The sequence below is a fragment of the Pungitius pungitius genome, chromosome 18 (assembly GCF_949316345.1).
Source record: "Pungitius pungitius chromosome 18, fPunPun2.1, whole genome shotgun sequence".
Taxonomy (NCBI): Eukaryota; Metazoa; Chordata; class Actinopteri; order Perciformes; family Gasterosteidae; genus Pungitius; species Pungitius pungitius.
The window spans coordinates 9,288,005-9,307,182 of NC_084917.1; the positions used below are offsets into that span (position 1 = coordinate 9,288,005).

General features: G+C 42.8%; 1 protein-coding gene across 2 annotated transcripts in view; it reads left to right on the top strand.

Annotated features, from left to right (window-relative positions):
* Positions 1-202: 202 nt before the first annotated feature.
* Positions 203-19,178, top strand: part of trabd2a (TraB domain containing 2A) — a 48,467-nt gene continuing 29,491 nt past the window's right edge. For both annotated transcript variants that reach the window (XM_037485612.2, XM_037485613.2), the window contains exons 1-2: positions 203-499; positions 1,980-2,540. In XM_037485612.2, coding sequence (XP_037341509.2) covers positions 395-499; positions 1,980-2,540 — 666 coding nt within the window. In that variant the 5' untranslated portion in view covers positions 203-394. The remainder of the gene's footprint in view (positions 500-1,979; positions 2,541-19,178) is intronic.

Below are 19,178 nucleotides of genomic sequence, written 5' to 3' on the forward strand. Positions count from 1 at the left end.
AATAAAACTCGCGCAAACTCTTTTGTTTGTTGATGTTTTTGCAAAACATTGCGCAAAAAAAAGAAGTCCGGAGTGCGTAGATTTGGCCAGTCCGAGCTCCAGTGAGAGGGTAATGTGACCCCCTGCGTAAACTCTGCGGTGACCACCTCTCTCTCCCCCCCCCCCCCCCCCCCCCCTCTCTCTCTCCCCCCCTCGCCCTCCAACACACGTGAAACAGCAGCAGCGCGTGCATGCCCGGGGCTCGGGACAGCATGCCTCTGTCCGGCGTTTGGTCGGATACTCGTCGGTCCACGTTACGCGGGCGCACGCAGCTGTGGAAGTAGGTGACGCCGCTTCATCGTTCCGCGCCGCCCGGGGAAAAGCTTGCGAAGCGCACACTTTGGAGGGAGCTACGATGCGGGGCACTTTGTGCGCATTCATTCAGTCCTGCGTGATACTGCTGGTCCGCGCTGACCAGTGGAGGCTGAAGGACTCCGACAACTGCGAGCTCAACAAGAAAGTAAGTCATTTCAAAGCTGCATGTGATAGGTCATCAGCTGGGACTCGCACCTCCAAAAAACAACAACCGGGTGTTCTAAGTTTAAAGTGTCAGTAAAGGAGCCATCATTTTGGACATACTACTGTTTAACCACGTCTCCGTGTCCAGTGGCATTCACTAGGTCTAAGTCACCCGCACTTGTGAAGCTGGTTCCCACTTTGCAGGGATGAAGAGTAAATGGTCAGATCAACCTGGTCCACTGAAGCCCGTGTGTTTTACTCAGATCTAGAACTAATGACTGATTTCCTTATTGATTTATGATTATACAAATCATAAATCAATAAGGAAATCTTTTAAATTATTTTGTTGTTTGGCTGTAGTCCGTCACAAGTTAAAAGGCTGCATAATAACTCCCACCAAAAGCTCCCACATTCCCACATGTTGTCTTCAAATAGTTTTAGTCGTGAACAACGATCCAAAACCCAAAGTAACTAAAAAATGAGTCATATAATGATAATTGATCATGATAGCTGGTCTCAGTGCATTTGGTTGTGATTGATAAGATAACACAATGTCCATCGTAAAACGCTAAATGGTTCCAGCACGATTCTTGTGTATTGCATTTTAGTGACATGTCTTTACACACTTTGGCTGTGTGTATTTGGGGGAAGTGGCTTCCTTTGAAGACTAACTCCGTTCTTTGTTTTTGTGTTGTCTACAAATGGCTCAGATTAATAACCCTAACCCTTTTAATGATTACCTTGCAATCACTGCTTCATGTTCTTTGAACTCACGCAGAGCGTCTCAGGTCAGATCCGCTCTGCGTGAGTTGGTTGGTAAAAACACGCCGAGGCTCACAGTCTGACATTCACTGACTTGTGTATTGTTTGTTGGCACCTGGGTCCTAAGTGGCCTGTTAATAAGTCATTATCAGTCTGTTAGCAGTCCGTCTAATAAACAGCCTCACAGACAGAAGTTTGCCGGATGGTGCCAGACAGGCAAAGTGTTGGTTCCTGTAAAGTGAACGGCCCGAAGCAACTTGAGTATAAAACCCAGTGTCGCTCCTTTTTTGTGGATTCCGCTCTCGTTTCTTGATTTTTCTCTCCTCTATAAATGGTAGCCACTTGGTTGTGACTTATATGAATATTTACATCTAGAATGAAACATTTTTGATAATAAATCCTTCCCTATTCAGCTTTCAGTATTGAGAACTCCTCACACTGCAAAAAGTTGATTCAACTCCTACAGAGTCAATTGTACGAAAGAGCTGGAGTCACTATCCAGTGTCAAGATCAGATTCATTTGCAATTAAATTAACTCTTTGATTTAGGTACAGTGTCACACTTCTTGGTGTAGGTTTAACACAAATAATTCCTTTAAAAAAAGTCTAAAACAAGCATTTTGAAGGCAACTCCTTGGTTAAATAGAACATATTTTTGCCCTCTATGAAGACATTAATCAGCATATAATCTGATTGTTGCTTCTCATCTTCCCCCCCCAGCAAACTGACCTGAACTCCTTCCTGTGGACAATCAATCGCGACCCGCCCTCATATTTCTACGGTACAATCCACGTTCCCTACACACGCGTTTGGGACTTCATTCCCGAGAACTCCAAGCAGGCCTTCCAGGAGAGCAACATCGTTTACTTTGAGCTGGACCTGACGGACCCGTACACCATCTCCGCACTGACCAGCTGCCAGCTGCTCCCTCGGGGCGAGAACCTGCAGGATGTCCTGCCCAGAGACATCTACCGGAGACTCAAGAGACACCTTGAGTATGTAAAACTCATGATGCCCTCGTGGATGACCCCGGATCAGAGAGGGAAGGGGCTCTACGCCGATTACCTCTTCAACGCCATCGCCGGCAACTGGGAGAGGAAGCGGCCCGTTTGGGTGATGCTGATGGTGAATTCCTTAACCGAGGCAGACATTAAGACACGCGGGGTGCCGGTGCTGGACCTGTACCTGGCCCAGGAGGCGGAGAGGATGAGAAAGAGGACGGGGGCTGTCGAGAAGGTGGAGGAGCAGTGCCATCCACTCAACGGGCTCAACTTCTCCCAGGTGAGTCTGAAACTGTACTGGCTGCTGCGCTGTGCTTTTTTAAATTCTTTTTTTAAATTTTTTTTTTTTTTTACCATCAGCGTAGAAATGCTTTAAACCGACTTTTCATCCCTAACTTTTGATGTCGGTGGGTGGGCAGCATATTCCAGGCAAAATAAGCTCTACAAAGAACAGTTTCCATTATCTCATGCATAAGTAGACATAAAGCCACCACATGATCAGTGCTCACTTGAAAATGATCATACCAATCAGTGTTTCATACTAGAAGTATGGTGCTTTTTTTTCTCCAAAAAGTGGATCCAGAGTTCTTCCCTGTGAGATGCAAAAATATTTTTTTTCAATGCTGGACAAAATGGCTTCGAAAGACTTTAGAACACAGGAGTTACTGTTCAACAATTTAATTATGTTACAAAAGGATGTGGACGTTTGTTTCCTTTCATTTCATGTCAGGGGAAAGGATACTCAAAGTTTTATAGCAATTGCCCTCTGCTTTTACAACCTCCATATTCATGCTGTCTAGTCCAGTTGTCTCCCTTTTCTTATCTGCAATCCTATCAATTAAAAGGTTTTTCCTCCTGCACGGTTTTTCGATGTAGTGCAGCAGTTGTGCCATCAGGTCCCTGCTATGAATGAACTATATTGGTTTCATAATAGCCCAGGCTATAATGAATATTTATTATTATTATTTTTTTGTGTAGCTACATCGTCACATTAGCCAGCACATATCTTCATCCTTTCCACACAGAGAAGTTAACATATTTTAGTTTGGGGGAGGTGGGGGTAATTGATTTTGGATTGGCACCTGGCATTGGCTGATTTTGATCATAGTAATTGGAGAAATGTGAGAAGATGCTGTGATGCTGTGTCCGCCCTTAACACTTTTTACATTTATTTTCAATCAACTCAACTCAACCGAAACTACGAAAGATGCACAGATTGACATTCATTCTGTGTTCTTATATCATAGGCCTTTAGCCTTGGGTCTCTATGCCGTAGCGTAGTCCAGTGGAGAAAAGTGTGGTTTCAGTAATCAGCTGTACAAACATTCAGACGTGCTCCGCCGCGTTCTTTGTTATTAAAAAAAAATGGATCCTAATGACTCAAGTCTGAAATTTCCAGAAAAAAAGGAACCCGCCCACTTAAGTCCGCTGGTCTGCCTGTCTGTCTGAGACAAACCCTCACTCACCCTTTCAGTATTACAAACATTTCTGAAAGGCAGCAGTCACTATGAAATCATGTTGCGCATTATTGAGGAATTTCTGCTAATGCTGGTCAGGAGCTAAGGGGATTACACTTGACCACTTACTCCGACACCCAGAAGCTTTAAGTGTTGTTATTTTAAAGCAGGCCTTGCCGGCCCCTCAGACAGAGTCTCGGCCAAAAAACCTCCCGGCTGCACTTTTATTTGCATTTTCTCGAGCCGCAGATGAAGAACGGGGCAATGTTTATGTCATGGTAAACACACAGAGTAAGGAGTGCGGGTTCATATTCTCTGACTGTCTCGGATGGCATGATGCAATTCACCAAACACACACACGTTTCTGCCGAGGGAGCACTCTCACACGGGTGCTCAGGCCGTCTCACACTCAATTATGGCACATTAGGTGCAACACTTTCTTGTGTTATTTTAATGCAGCACAGGTCTTCTGAATGAGATCGTCGTACTTAAACCTATTTCGATAGCTGTGCAAAAAAAGTTTTTTAAATGGGCTGATGCAGGGGGTGTCGTTATAGAACGTGTCGGACTGTCGGTTGGCATCACGCTTTCTTTGTTGGTGTCTTTTAAAGCCGGATTTATGCTAATTGTACCCTCGCCATAGCTACCTGTGGCACGTGTTGGAATTTGTGGTCCAGTGTCAGTTTCCAGCCATCCACGTAATCCCCATTGTAGCTATTCGACTTCACTCTGTGGGCTACACACTCGGGTACAAATTGCATTCTGGTGTTTTTCGCTATGTCTAGATACTAAATCGGAGACTGCTCCTGTGAAATTGCAGTGTTTCGATTAATATCTCATTATCTCATATATAGAGAAATCATTGTATTTACTGTCTGGAGCATTTCATCACAAGTGCAAACTTGTATTTTCCAATGACAAATAAATGAACCTTGTAAGAGTAGATCCGATCTTGTTGAGCAGAAGGTTGGTATAATCTCCACCAGTATCAGACAGCTGTTGGAGAAAACACAAGCAGCCAATCACAGATCTGGAGATTCTGCAGCTGGAGTGAGCCCCAGCGAGTAGTTTTGAGGAGGCCTCCATCAGCCATGGCGCACGTAGAGAGCCCGCGGACGAGGCAGTATCCTGAGGTAGAAGGCCATCAAACATCAAACTCGTCTCTTGGAAGACATTGACAAACCGTTGTGGCGGTTAAACGCGGGGGATTTTTTCAACGGATATCACAGGAAGAAATCCGGTGACAGAAATTGGGTTTTGTCAACAGGTCTATAAACAGAGAGAAACCTCATCACAGTTTCCAGAGGGCTCAACAATGGATTCTAGTGTCCCAGAAACGACCCACCCCGACACTGCACCAGCACAGCACACAGCTTGGCACTTCATAATTTCCACACTTGGTTTCGTTCCAATCACCAGCAGCTTGATGGACGCCTTTTAACCCGGGGCTGGCTTAAAGCAGCCCGCCTGATATTTCAATCAACGTTGTCTTTCACAGTTCTCGTTCAAAGCCTTTTGGCTCAACTCAAGTGTAAAATGTCCAGATAGAGCGTGGTGAGTGAGATGCACTCTCGGTGAAACGATGTTGCCTCCTCAGACGCCATTATTGACTGAGAATACTGTTTAATGAGGCTACAACTAGAGAACCATATCCAGGGTCTCTAATAGTCTCCGAAAATGTTTTCACTGGCCGTTTACATCTGGCACGAAACAGACTTTAGAGGAAAGCGGAAAGGAAAATGGAAAATGTAACGTTTCATGTTTAGGTATCGGGCCCATTTCGCTGCTTGCCTGCCTCTCCTAAAGTCCGTGTTCACCTGATCGGGTGAATGGATTCAAGTATGATTTTCACAGCAGAGAATAGTGGGGGCCGTTCATGAGTCATTTTGCAGGCAGGTTCTGAAGAAGTTTGAGGTGACAATAGGCTTCATATTACACCCAAAGCAAAGTTTGAATAGTTTAGGAGTTTGTGTGACACCATCATCTGGCTCATGGGCGGCACTTTTTGGATCTCACAGCAGCATTTGAGAAATTGGTGAGCAGAGTTGAGCCTTCATCTTGTTGCTAAAATTGATGATGGGAAAAAATACATAATACTTGTATAACATTTGGCCTTTGGTGTAAGATGTAACTGGAATCTTCTTTAAAAAAATTATGTTTTATGAAATTTTGTATTATGTTCATCTTCACAGCGATTCAAATATTGTTATATGTTGTAACCTCCTTAAATCGACAGGCAATAAGCAAGCTTATTGTTCATAAATAGGATGCAGTTTTTTCATCTTTTAAGGGATGTGTCCGTTTTTGCCATTGAGCTCATTATTTTTCAAACCACAATGAATTATGCTTTCTATACTCAGATCCCTAATCTGGCTAAGCATGACTGCTCTTATTCTTGCCCGGTGCCCCTCGTCTTTTGAAGAGCAGGCTCAGCCTTGCCCATTACACTAAGTGAGCTTGTTGAGGACAACAATGGTCGTATGAAGGCCGGCTTTCTCTGTCACTGTTGTTGGAAACCCGCGGGACATTGCACACCTCAGTGGAGCGGACCTGCTAATGAAAGTGTTGTTTCTTTCCTCCCATCACTGGGAGTAATGGTGCATGGAAAGGTGATGAATGCGGGTCTCAGTGTACGTCCATGAGAACAGGGAAGGAATGTTTGAAGCCCATTCGGTTCATTCATGCCGAGGAGGGACTGGAACAGGGAGAGTTAAGATGCAGACTGAGATCAGTAGAAGAGCCATTAAGGAAGGAAGGCGTGACTCCATCTCCATTAAAGGTATCATGACATTAACCTTGTTTGACAGCCTTTCGACTTTGGTTGTGATGTTTCCCCTCCCTTCCACCTCAGGGCTCTGGATTTGCTGCCACAGGCTTCAAGAGGCAAGGTCTTATGTAATGCAAAAAAAGCCCACTTCTTTAACCTCCCATTAACCCAATTATCATGTCTGTCTGTAAATTACCCAGTTATTGAAAACCCCACCTTGTTTAATTAAATGTTGCTGTAATAAACACATTTCATCATTTCACATCTCCTTTCATCGCACCTTTCAACATTTGGCGGTTAAAGGTTTAACATTAGCAGATCATCTTGACCCCTTGGTCTAGTGATATGGGTTGAACACAAGGAATGGAAGTCTGTTCTCAGTTAGAGCAAAAAAGCAGAGCTCTTTGGTTTGCGGGTGTACATTTTAAATGAAAGAAATCCAAGTTTCCTCTTGAATCAGCAGATTTGTGAGAAAATGTTTAGTACCATGAATCCGGTCTGAGAGGTCACAGGAGAGCAGGCAGCTCACTCTGTACATCAACTCCTTGGACAGGACCGACTGTGTCACAAAGTGTAAGCATCCAAAAACTCCCGTGTCCTGCGGGGTCCCGATGGCTAAGGCGGCTAAGTGTCTTGGTTAAGCATACACGCTTGACTTCCTAGACGGCACAATGGCTGTCCTTATTTTCCAGGCCGGCGTGGGCAACCGCTTTGGGCGAGCGGCCACTGAGGGAAATACTGTCTCAATCCCTTCTGTAACAAGATTAGACAGCAAAATGGGCATGAAGAGGAGGAGGAGGAGGAGGAGGGGGAGGAGTGGGAAGCGGGGAAGCTAACTGTCTCCCTAGTTACACCTTCATAGGTATTCAGAGCTAAACAGTAGTTTCAGTGGTATCAATCTTCTTGTCTAATCCATGGCGTGAAAGCAAATGGGTGTTTGAGCGCGTTTAATGGAGAGGAAGAGAGAACACGTGCCGGCGTGATGACGGTGTAGACCAGCAATACCCTGGCAGCACTTGAGAAGAAGCAATTGATTTAGGGATCACCGGAGCAAAGGGGCGTGCAGCGATGAAATGTATACATGCGCTCACATGGGTAGACAAAGCCAAAAAAAATGCAATAAATCTTAACCTGGGCTGGACTATATTATGCTCATTAGGTTATGTTTTGGCTTGAGAAATATTCATTTGTTATTCAGACAAATGATGAATGACGTGGACATTTTTAAGTAACCAATGAAAGTTACTCCAAATAAATGTCATCATATAAGATATTAATAGCACACATCCAATGTCTTGTCAAAAAACTGAAAATAGCAGTTAATCAGATTAAAGTTAAAAATGTTGTTACACAAATAATTGCTTTTTTCCCATATATTCTCAATAATATTGCACTTTTTTTTTTCTTTGTTCCCTTTACTGATCAAAAGGAGTAAACTTTCCTAGCTCAGTTGCAGAGTGCTGTCTGTTTGCCCAGTGTGTATTTGATCATTTAATTGCTTGTATCCGTTTATTATTGTTTGCGTCTGTGCGCACATCTGTGTTTCTGTGCATTCATGCAAAAGTTCGTGTTTTTGCAAGAATGAGCATTTGTGTGTGCACATACACATTCTATGGTCCAACATTTCCTCACATCTAACATCAGGTCCCTGGTTTCATGTGGCACTGAGGTGCTTTATTTCTTCCCCACTGTTGACCAAACAGTCGCATATTAGATGTCTGACATTATCTGTCAATCTCTCTGGATACAATACACCGGAGACAAAGACACTGAGCTCATCTCACTTTCAAAACCCCCAAAAGGCCTGATAGACACAAATGGAAGCACACGGTTTGTCAACAGGTGATCACGAGGAAAAGGGATTGAACAAAAAAGCCCCAAAGGTCATGAGTTTGTTTGCTCTATGGGCTATTGATAGAGATTAATGCCATTGAGTTTGTTGTGAATATAAGATCATTTAAACCAGCACGGCTTCAATAGATCCCATCTCTTTGCTGCTGTCATATCGACGTAAAATCATTTCACAATTTTTATTTTTCGTTCCTGTGCCTGTACACCCAACCGAAAAGGATTGTGCGTTTCTGAAACTGTATATAGTAATACTCTCCAGTGGAGGCAGACTTCTGGAGACTGCTGCAGGCTCTTCCTGGTGGTGTAATTCAGGCTTCTGCAGCTTAAATGGGGATTTAATAGCTTGTCTCTCTGACTTAACACTGGCTCAGGAAAGCTTTGCTCTACACCCATGATTTTCTCAGATACCTCAGGAAAATAAATTGTATGTTTCTTAATGCTTATCATAAGTCACCTGCAGTTTCTGAAGACGGTAAATGATACAGCTGGCCGGTTATACTTTAGTTGGTTGAATTGCTCCAAGCTAAAATAGCTAGACAAGGTTCACTACAATTAATTAATCAATGATTGGATCTACTCAAAAGATGAACGTGCAATAACTCAAATGCAACAATTGGAGATAGGTCTGAACGTAATAACAGATGAATTTACAAACTGATTTGTTTTCGCTGTTTTCGTTTACTGAAACAATGAGTTTTACAGAGGCAGGGACACTCGTTTGTGAGTGTTGCAGTGTGTCTCTTCCACCTTAATTTAAGTAAGAAAAGCTCAGCATCTACAAATGTACTTAACACTGACTAAAAGCAACCACCCCTCATTAGAAGTAAATGTAAGTTATACGTAGGGCAATTAGAGTCATTAATATGCTAATCTCAATTTGCTTGGCGGCAATCACTCCTTCTATTGTTCTGTAAGCTAAAATATTTGCTTCCCTGAATGTGGCCTTAGGGTCATTGTTATTACTAAGCTATGACCAGAAAATCAGTAGTGAATTAGCATGTGACCGATCTAAATTAAAGGAATAAATATATTTGTATTGAAAAATTAAATTAAATTGCATAATGTTACGTTATCAAAATACTCAAGTTGTTTAAAAAACGTTTTTATCAGGTATGCAGAGGCCTTTTTTTACATCCAAACACTGCAGAGATCAGTTAATCTGTCATTCAGAACATTTATGAAGCATCCTGTCTAGAAAAGTCATTATTTTCACATTACTGGAGAAAATTACTTTTTTGCATAATTCATAATTATTTTGCAGAATTTACATTGATTTATCGGTTTCCTGGGGTTTAAACTTTCACTTTTTAATCAAACATTTAAATAGTGTCAGCATTGAATAATAGCTTTCAGTAGTTGCTTTAACACACAACGCATTTACTATGGACTTACTCTTTGTGTGAGGGAGTCATGAATCAATATCGTATTGGTGGGATATTAACAGTGGCAGTAATATGTGGAATCAACATACAATAGCATAAGCACCACATTTCTGCAATCCCACCTTGCGTGACAGCGATAAGGGAACCCAAAACCTAATTTCCCTTTAACCCGAAAAAGAAATGCAGCAGGCCACCTAAACCTAATGTGATGTCGGCACTTTAATTCCATTGATAAACGAGATACACCTGAAAAGGGTTTGGGATTTTCTATTGCATTTTAATTGATGTCCAACTTAAGTAGAAATTTAAAAAAATCTTTCCGTAGCTTGATATTGTTTCTACAAAAATGTGAATGCGTTTAGCTCTCACGGTTTAACATTATGTTGCATAAATTGCAACTTGTACACTTCTGGCTTTCCAGTACTGACCCGGTTTGGTGCTGGTGTGCAATAAATCAGTGCCTGTAGAAATGAGCCAAACCTGGCTGGACTTCAGCCCAGCAACACGAGGCCAAAGCTGTCCACATGCTCCAGAGCAGAGGATTAATAGTTTCTGCTTCCTCGCCGACTGTCACCTGGAACCTGTGGAAAGGTTTCGTCCAGCAGTGAATTGGAGTTAGATATTTTTTTTTGTGACTTCAAGAAGGAGAAAGGAATCTTTTTTGCAATAAAGTGGTTATTTTATTTCATAGTTAGACCCAGAATGATTATACCAACCAAACCTTGAACCAAGTGATACAGATCAATATAAACTGTAGTGATTTCAAATGCATAGAGAAACATTTTTAACATCTGAAACATTCAGAAGTCGGTTTATGAACCACCATATATCTACTTGGGTCTTTCTGGCTGCAGTACATAACATTTTAGTGGCTTTAGTGGAATTTCACAGGTGAGCACCAGCACATTTGTGAGCCTTCTCCACAGATGATTTGACCAGACTCAAATAAGCATGTGTCTAGACAATGTCTCACTTCTTCCCATGTGCTGGGAGTAAGATGAAAGAGTGCCTTTCAAAGGTGAATTTTTCAACCAGCACTGCAAAGCTGCTCTCTGACATCGCATGCGACGGTTGCGTTAGAATTTTGTGTGTTAATAATTACAGGTTGTTGAATAATTTGTTAGAGCCCCAACCAATCCGAACGTTCATGCATCACAAAGGTGACCAACCAGGAAGATACAGAAGCAGATATCAGGTATCAGGAATATCCACAACTATGATGCCTTGAGCATCTTAGATGTTGTCAGTCCATGTTTTTATTTCATTTGAGGGTCTTGTGAAGCGTACTGAACTTCTCATTATTATTCCAGACGCTTCATGGGCCGTCATTTTGCCACTTTGCAAAACAACAGTGGGTTTAACGGCAGGTCTTAATATCACATGATCTACATTGCAAAAAAATGAAAACTGGTTCAATGTTCCCAGTTCAAACGGCCTGCAGTTAAAGCATCCACATAACATTATTCCGGTAAAACATAGATTTTGATTGATAGTTGTTGCTTCTTTGCTGAAAGATATTGGTCTGAACACAACTGGAAATGTGATGGTCCACCGCTCGGACTTCTTATGCACCCTTAAAGGAGCGAAAAGGACGTTGTGTAAACCTGCAGTTTTTGGTTGTGTTTTTATCTGACGACTTTCCGTTGAAGCAAGTTGCAGATCGTTTTTCTGACTTCTATATTATTCTTCCATGCTCCCCACTAGGGCATGTATCAAATGTGTTGAATTACTGTTACATTAATTAATATATGAATGCTATTTTAAACATTAAAAACAGCAGTGATACCATGGCTGGCATCAAAGACCGTTTTAGCACCTGATGCACAGAGAACATCTAGATCAGAGGTTGTATGCAAGCTATTATATGCACACGTGTTTTGAGGTGTTTGTGCCAGCGTCCACACACATCAGACCTACACACGCAAAAACATGTGTGTCGGATTCCTCCCACCACCCAGAGACAGTTCCACGCTGTGGATGAAGGTTTTCAGGGTTGTTGCTAACCAAACACTGTTTATGTTTTGGGGGTTTGTCTGAGCTGCGGCTGAGGTCATAAAACCTGTGAGAGCTTAACAGCAACGCCACTGTTTGGCCTCCCACCTCATTTCCCCACTCTTTTTCACCGTGTGTGTCTGCCTTCTCTGTTTCGGTTACTATACAAACGTACGTAAAAGTACTTTCTTGAAATGCAAACTTTTCCAGCAGCGGGGCTCTAGGGGGGGGAAGTGTTGGTGTGTTATAGAAATATCAAAACTTTAACGTCTGATACAGACATCCATGGCCCCCAGGGGAGGAATCTATCTGACTTCTGTGAACCCCTGACTTTTCACGTGGGACCACCTTCAGGGGGACAAGGTGCAGTGGAAATGTCCAGACAGCTATGGGATACATTGCTGTGGCATTTTGTAGAGACATTCGTGGTTCCCAGAGGAAATAATAACTAATGTGATCATGTGATTTAAGCTAAAAGCCCTTGCACCATAGCTGCTTGCAACGGAATTGGGTTTAGTTATTTTTGTCCTTTAATGATGATTTGTATCATTACGAATTAGATATCTTTGTGTTTTCAGTGGGTTAAATGAGGTTGAACACTTCTTAAGGGACTGTCAGAAGATTTTAGATTTATTTTAGAGACCAGGTCAATCAGTCAATGAATTGCTTCATGGTCACATATGATGAATGAAGTGTTGCTGGGCATGCGTCACTAGCCACACTACAGGTTCCTAGTGTGATTCTGAAGAGTCGTTTGCAGCTACACAACCAAAATGAAGTCAAACATAAACCTCTCTCTGCTCCAGTGTCTCTATGTGTTTGTCTGTCACCCGTCTCTCCTCCCACAGCTTTTTTTCCTGCTCTTGTACCATTGTTGTTATTTTGGTCATAGTCCCACGTGACAGGAGCATGTTTATTTGTGTCCCATCCTCAGTGAATGAAAGGGACACTTTTCTAAAAACTGAACATCATATTTAGGATGTTTGGAGGATTTTCAGATTTATACGTCTGTGGTTCTGAGGCTTTGGGCCGTGACAGACGTCTGCAAAACAACAACCACCTCTCCCTTTCTTCTGTCTCTCTCTCTCTCTCCGTTTCTGTTCTTCCACCTACGTCTCTTCATCACTCTCTTTTCTGTATCCTCCCACTGTCTGTCTCTAAATGTTGTTTTTCGCCCTTCCGTTTATCTTTCTCAATCCTTCTGTCTCCACTATTGATCGGCCTTTCGCCACAATAAATAGATGCATTTCTCAGATGGTTTGGATAAAAAGCCCTATTTTCCATGACATTGACTCATACTGCATGTGTGAGGTTACAGATTTGCACTGGTGTTAAAGGTCTCTGGCGATGTGCTTTGAAGATGTGTTTTTTGCTAAGAAGAGGGGAATTGATGCAAGCTGACGGAAAGTGTTTACATGCATATTAATGTGAGCACGCATGGCTGTGTGTTGGTGCGTGCGCGTGGCTCCTTCCATGTGGTTTGCCAGCAGCGCTTTGGTGCTGAGTCCGAGCCAGTGGTTTAACAAATTGGAATGCTATGTTTTTGATTTTCTTTTTTTTTATTCCTCTCTCTATCTTCCTTTTTCAGAGTCAAAAGTTAGTAATTTATGTCTGGCAAAGAGGCCTGTGTTTGTTGTCCAGTTGCTGGGAACATGTTCTATCCAAACAACAATTCCCCTCGTCGTCCTGAGCCCAAATGCTCGTGTCTCGTGAAGGTTTTATTTAAAGACAGATCTTCAAATAAACGGTAATCCTTCTATCTCAACAGCTCGTTGCAATGAGTGTGACTTCTCCGTTGAACTAAATCTTAGACAAATCAATTTAAGACAAATTATGACATTTCAAACTGCCAGTGCCCTGTAAAAAACCTTATGTCTGCAAAACGTTAACCTCTTTAAGCTTAACAAACCGCCCCGCTCTAACCCACACGGGCTCCACTGGACTCTAAGGTAACACTCTCCTCCAATCACAAGCAGCCATCTGCCCACTGGAAACATGCCGTCGCCGGTCAATCCCAGTGTTTGTATAAAAAGTTACATGTACCTCTCTGAGTTAGTCCAACGGGGCTTTTCACTCGTTGATATATTTTCAAAACAGAAAGATTCCCAAAATTATACTAAGCTTCTGGCCTCAACATTCACACACATGTAAGGATTAAAATTGTATAAATTAACTGTTTCCCTCCATTGAGCTTGATGTGGTTTAAGCAATGCTGTTTATGTGACCGTTCTAATGGAGCGATCAGTGTAGGAAGTCCATTAGTGACCTTTAGAGTCTCGAAAAGGTCAAACTGTCTGACCTCAGCAGAAGCTATGTATAAGTGTGTGTGTGTGTGTGTATTTGTGCTCTCCTGAAATATGAAGCAAGCAAGAACTGCCAAAAGTAAGGATTACCTGATTCTGTTTCACTGCCGGAGATTGACAGCTGAGGGATTGAAATAGAGCCTCAAATATTTACTTTGTGCGCCATACAAAGAGAAAACCCCAGATTTCCATTCATTGAGTACGAATATGAACGTGCTGCTTATGGAGTGACACTGAAGAGCAGTTTGCAGTTGACGATACATTTTGTACGTAGGCTCTCGCCATTTTATTCTTATATTGCACCAATTCACCAAGTCAAATTCCTCTACACGTAACTTATGTGGCAATACGTGGCTTCCGATTCTGATTGCTTGCGTGGAAGCCCTCACGCAATGGCAGCCCTCGGATGGTCAGTGTGAATCCGCGCTAAGTGCTCGCAGCTGCGTTGGTTTGAATCCCGGCGTTGAACCGGTGTTGTTCTTGACTCGCGCCGATTTAAAGATTAACAGCGTTCCATTCGGTCGACAGACAAGTCATAGAGATTGATGGCTGTTTTCCTTGAGGCTCGCTGTGTTTTCAAGGCGCTCGTGTTGTTCCTCGGTGGAGTGACGGGCCGAGAGGCCGACGTGTGTGCGTGTGTGTATGAGAGAGAGAAAGGAGGCGGGGCCTACAGGAAGACAGCGACGTTGGGTCGTTTGAGAGTGGTGTCAGACTGTGTTCATATCACCGACTAATCAGTAAGTAACATTCAGTTAGCTGAATCTATCCACCAACTACCAGAATTGTTGGATATTTAGTATTTATTTCGATTGTCATACAATCCGTCATATTGAAGGTTTAATATGATGGATGTGTACACATGTATTACGGCATGGGTGTGTCTAAGGATCGGAACTCACACACAGCTTGTTTGGCGTGTATTGAAGCGGGATAGAGTATAGGGAGTGGGAGAAGTTGACATTTCAATCACCACAATCCCCAGTACACACACACGCACACACACGCGCACACAGAACTTCAGCCATTAGGTTTGAGGCTGATTCTTTGTGACAGCCTAAATATTTGGCTGTGTCCGGGCACCAAGCTAAACGTACCCCACAATGTTTTTACAGAGAGAGAGAGAGAGAGAGAGAGAGAGAGAGGTATTGGACAAAGATACAGAGAGAAAACAGGGAACACACACAAAGCAAGAGAATACCTGTAATCACTGCTACATTTACATGTGGTGTGTGTGCTGGCCATTAGTTTGATCTTCTCAGATCAAATTTTAGGGGAGCCCCCCTCCCATTCAGTATTTATTTATTTTGGCACTGTACACTGGGACAGATATACACTTAGCAGATATAAAGTTTAAATGAAATGTATTATACAGAAATACAGATGTAAAAGAGAAAACATGTTTTGATATACAAGGTGACGTTTTAATTGTTGACCAATAGTGTGGAATAATAAACACTAATATATCTATATGCTTGGAACCACATCATTTACTATCATATTTTTAATGAACAACAACTGCTAAAATAAATAACTTTACAGACCTCAAAGAGACATGGTGTTACATGGCATGGAAGAACAGACTCAAACAGGACACATTAAACAATGACTCCTCTGCCATTTCATGGCATGGGTGCTGAAATCATTTTCAAGTAAAAATAATGTTTCTTTGTTCATGTTGGTTGACACTTTTTTTCTGTTAGGGATTTATAAATAAATTGAGTCAATGAAAATGATCATAAGCTGTAACCATTGCAGAGCTAAAATACGTGCTCCATTTGAGAAAAACCCTTCTTTGAGTGATATCATGAAGAGAAAGAAATTTCTCATGAACTTTTAGGAGAAAGAAACTTTCACTTGTGCACACTGGCTCTGCAGAATGTTGCTCTTGGCAACATTCATCGATTGAAATGTTCAAGATCAAATGGAATATGATATACTTCAATTATGCTGGTGGATTTTCCTTTCAGAAAAAGGGGGTTTACAATTTTCAGTCATCAATATCTTTAAAAATGTACGCTTGACCACTTTCTCTGTGGGGTTTGGCAATGAAATCATCATATCTTTATTTTGTCTTTTCTCTCTCCATCCTCTTTCTCTCCTGTGTCGAAAGGCCCCTCATTTCATTTCTTTTGTCTCATATTTGAGAATGAATAAGCCATCCTCAAAGGTCTGCTTTGAGCCCCTCAGCTGCGGTAATCCACAATGATGAAGCATTTAAAACACACATACACACACACACACACACACACACACACACACACACACACACACACACACACACACACACACACACACACACACACACACACACACACACACACACATGCCCGACTATACAACGACCAGCACATACATGTACATACAAATACACAGAAAAATGCCCTAATCTTGCACAGGTGTATACACACTTGGAAGCAAGGAGATATACACATACATACACATGGAGCAAAGAGGTCATGTGTGACCTGAGGAATGCGGGGGTCAAATCTTTAAAGACCTGGCTGATAGAGGGGATGTATAGGATCAAAGGAGAAAGAACGGGAGGGAGAGATGGGTGGAAGGAGGCATATGAGGAGAGGGTGGGAGGGAATGTACATGATCAAAGAGGAGAAGAAGGGAGGAATGAAATGATGGCAGGATGAATGGACGGGAGAGAGCGCGGAGGTGTAGCCCAGGGGGGAGAAAAGTAACAGAAAATATGCTCATGCGGGAAATTGAAAGGACTTGAGGAGAAACGAGGGCGAGCGTGGACGAAAATGAAGTAGATGAGGAAGGTTAGAGGATGTAAAAACAATTCAAATAACTTAAAGTGACAGGTGTGTGTGTGTGTGTTTAAATGGTGGGGTTTCAGCCAGAAAGTGAAAGCTCACTTGTGCAGTGCTGAAAGATTAATGCATGTGCAGATGTGTGTGTCTGTGTGTGTGTGTGTGTGTGTGTGTGTGTGTGTGTGTGTGTGTGTGTGTGTGTGGGTGTGTGAATGTGGAGTCTCAGTGAATACCTGTTGAATGAGGCTGGGACCATTTGTTGCAGCTGCAGCACCCATTAGCAATCACGACAGTCATTTCCTTTAAACGTATATACACACTTACAAATAAGTTTATTTTTCAAGTGTATCTTTATTCCCAAGCCCTCGATAAGCAACATTTTCCATAATTTCCTGAAGAAAAAAAAAAGAAAACCGTGCTAACACGTCAGTTATACCGGAGTGTTTTGCATTGTCACCTCTTGGGCTTTCATAGGTGACTGGAAACTCTCTCAGAGGATGGCTGCTTCACACAGTTACACTGGTTTACAATTCTGACCCAATGTAATAGCAACCCTTTCTAAATGTTTAAAAACACCACTCAATAGCACCAATGAAGACGGTCAAGTACTGCAAATTGGTATTAAATGCCAGATTGGTAATTTTGGTAAATCTTCTATTTTAGTGTATTGTTGCTTATGTTGATCGGAATTTTGCCAATTTATGACTTTTTCCCCCCTTTTTTCCCATCTATTTGAGACCTTTAAAAACGGTCTAAAATTCCTATAACAGTCATATATGCTTCTTAATATTTTGGGTCTGTTACATGAAACCTAAAATCTGCCGCTTAAATCCGTCCCTCAGCCCCACCATGGCTGTTAAAGAGAAAAAATGGACAAGTCACATCCTGCAGTTAAAAAAAAACACAGTAAAAAATAACCAGGTGTTGGTGTCTAAATGTGGGGCGACCTGACAGTGCTGCTGTGCTTCTGATGGGTCTTGCTGTAAGGCCGACTGCACCGACTAACATCTGCGGATAACAACACTCATAAAGAACCTCAGATCTCTGTTTCCCTCTACCCTCGTGCACTCCATCTCTGATAGCATCAACACTCAGAGTTCATTTCTCCCATTATCTCTGGTCTGTCCTCTCCTTGGGATCAGCTGTTGTTGTTTTTCAACAGCATCAACAGCCCTCACCTCCCTCCCTCACAGCCTCACCCTTCTATGTGTGTGCAATGTGTATGACGGAGAGGGGGAGAGTCGTACTGCTCCGATGACTTCAGGGAGTCGGGGAGGAAACAGAGGAGCTGTTGGAAGTCTTCATTTATATCTGTGTGTGTGTGTGTGTGTGGGTGTGTGTGTGGGTGGGGGGTCAACAAAAAGATGGTTGGTCAACACAGTGCAGACATGCTAGTCTGGAAACTCCTCTGCTCGCAAACACACACAGACGTGGACACGACACGAGGACACACACTGATAGCTGAAGGCTCACACCTGCTTCTCTTTAGTTTCGTATCGAAGTTCAATTGGAAATTCAGTTAATTTTCCGCCATCTCCTTTGCCAACACTTACAATCGGAAAAACATCAATTAGCCGGAGGCTTTTCCACACAAGGAGTTTATCTCTGGGTTTATAAGCTGTTGTCATTGCACCAGAGTCACACGGTGACAGGACCTCACCAACAGCTTACACACACATTCATACACAGGCTCTGCTGCTGACAGACTGAATACGTTACGTTGCCTTCTCTCGCCTTGTTATGGTTGTGCTGACTGAGGCGGCGGTGTTAGAATATACCGGGGGGGGGGGGTGGGACCTGCGGTAGCATGAAAGCAGCCGGTGCGGGCTGTGGTGCCGTGATCCCGTCCTGCTGTTAAAAGCGGTCCTTCTGCTCGACAGTGCAGTCGGGTTTAAAGGCAAGCGAGTTGGGATGAATGACAACCGAAACAACCGTTCAAAAAGTGCACATTTTGTCCCTCGTATATATTACCCTTCAAACCTCAACTGGGTTGCCAGCTCGACATTGATATGCTCTCCTTAGTCCCCCCCCCTGTCCCCTTTTTTACATGTTTCCATACTGACTTTCAGATAAAAAGGGACAGCGCTGCCACTGGTTGTGCTGTATCCCTGATGTAGTTGTATGGTGCAGGTGGTTGTGTTCAGTCTGCTTCTTGTGTGTAGTCACACATCGGATCATGCAAATAGATATTAGGCCCTAGTGCGTGCAGCTGGGGGATAGTGGTTGAGGAAGTGATATTACTGTTCTCAACAGGCTAATGATTTTTGGAAGGTGATCAACTATTTCATGACGGCAACTATGAAATCCTCCCCCTCGGTGATGTTTCCCCCACTCGCCACTTCTCTTGCAAATCTGAAATGAAGACAACCAACTGTGGAGCGAGAGCCGAACACATTTCAAA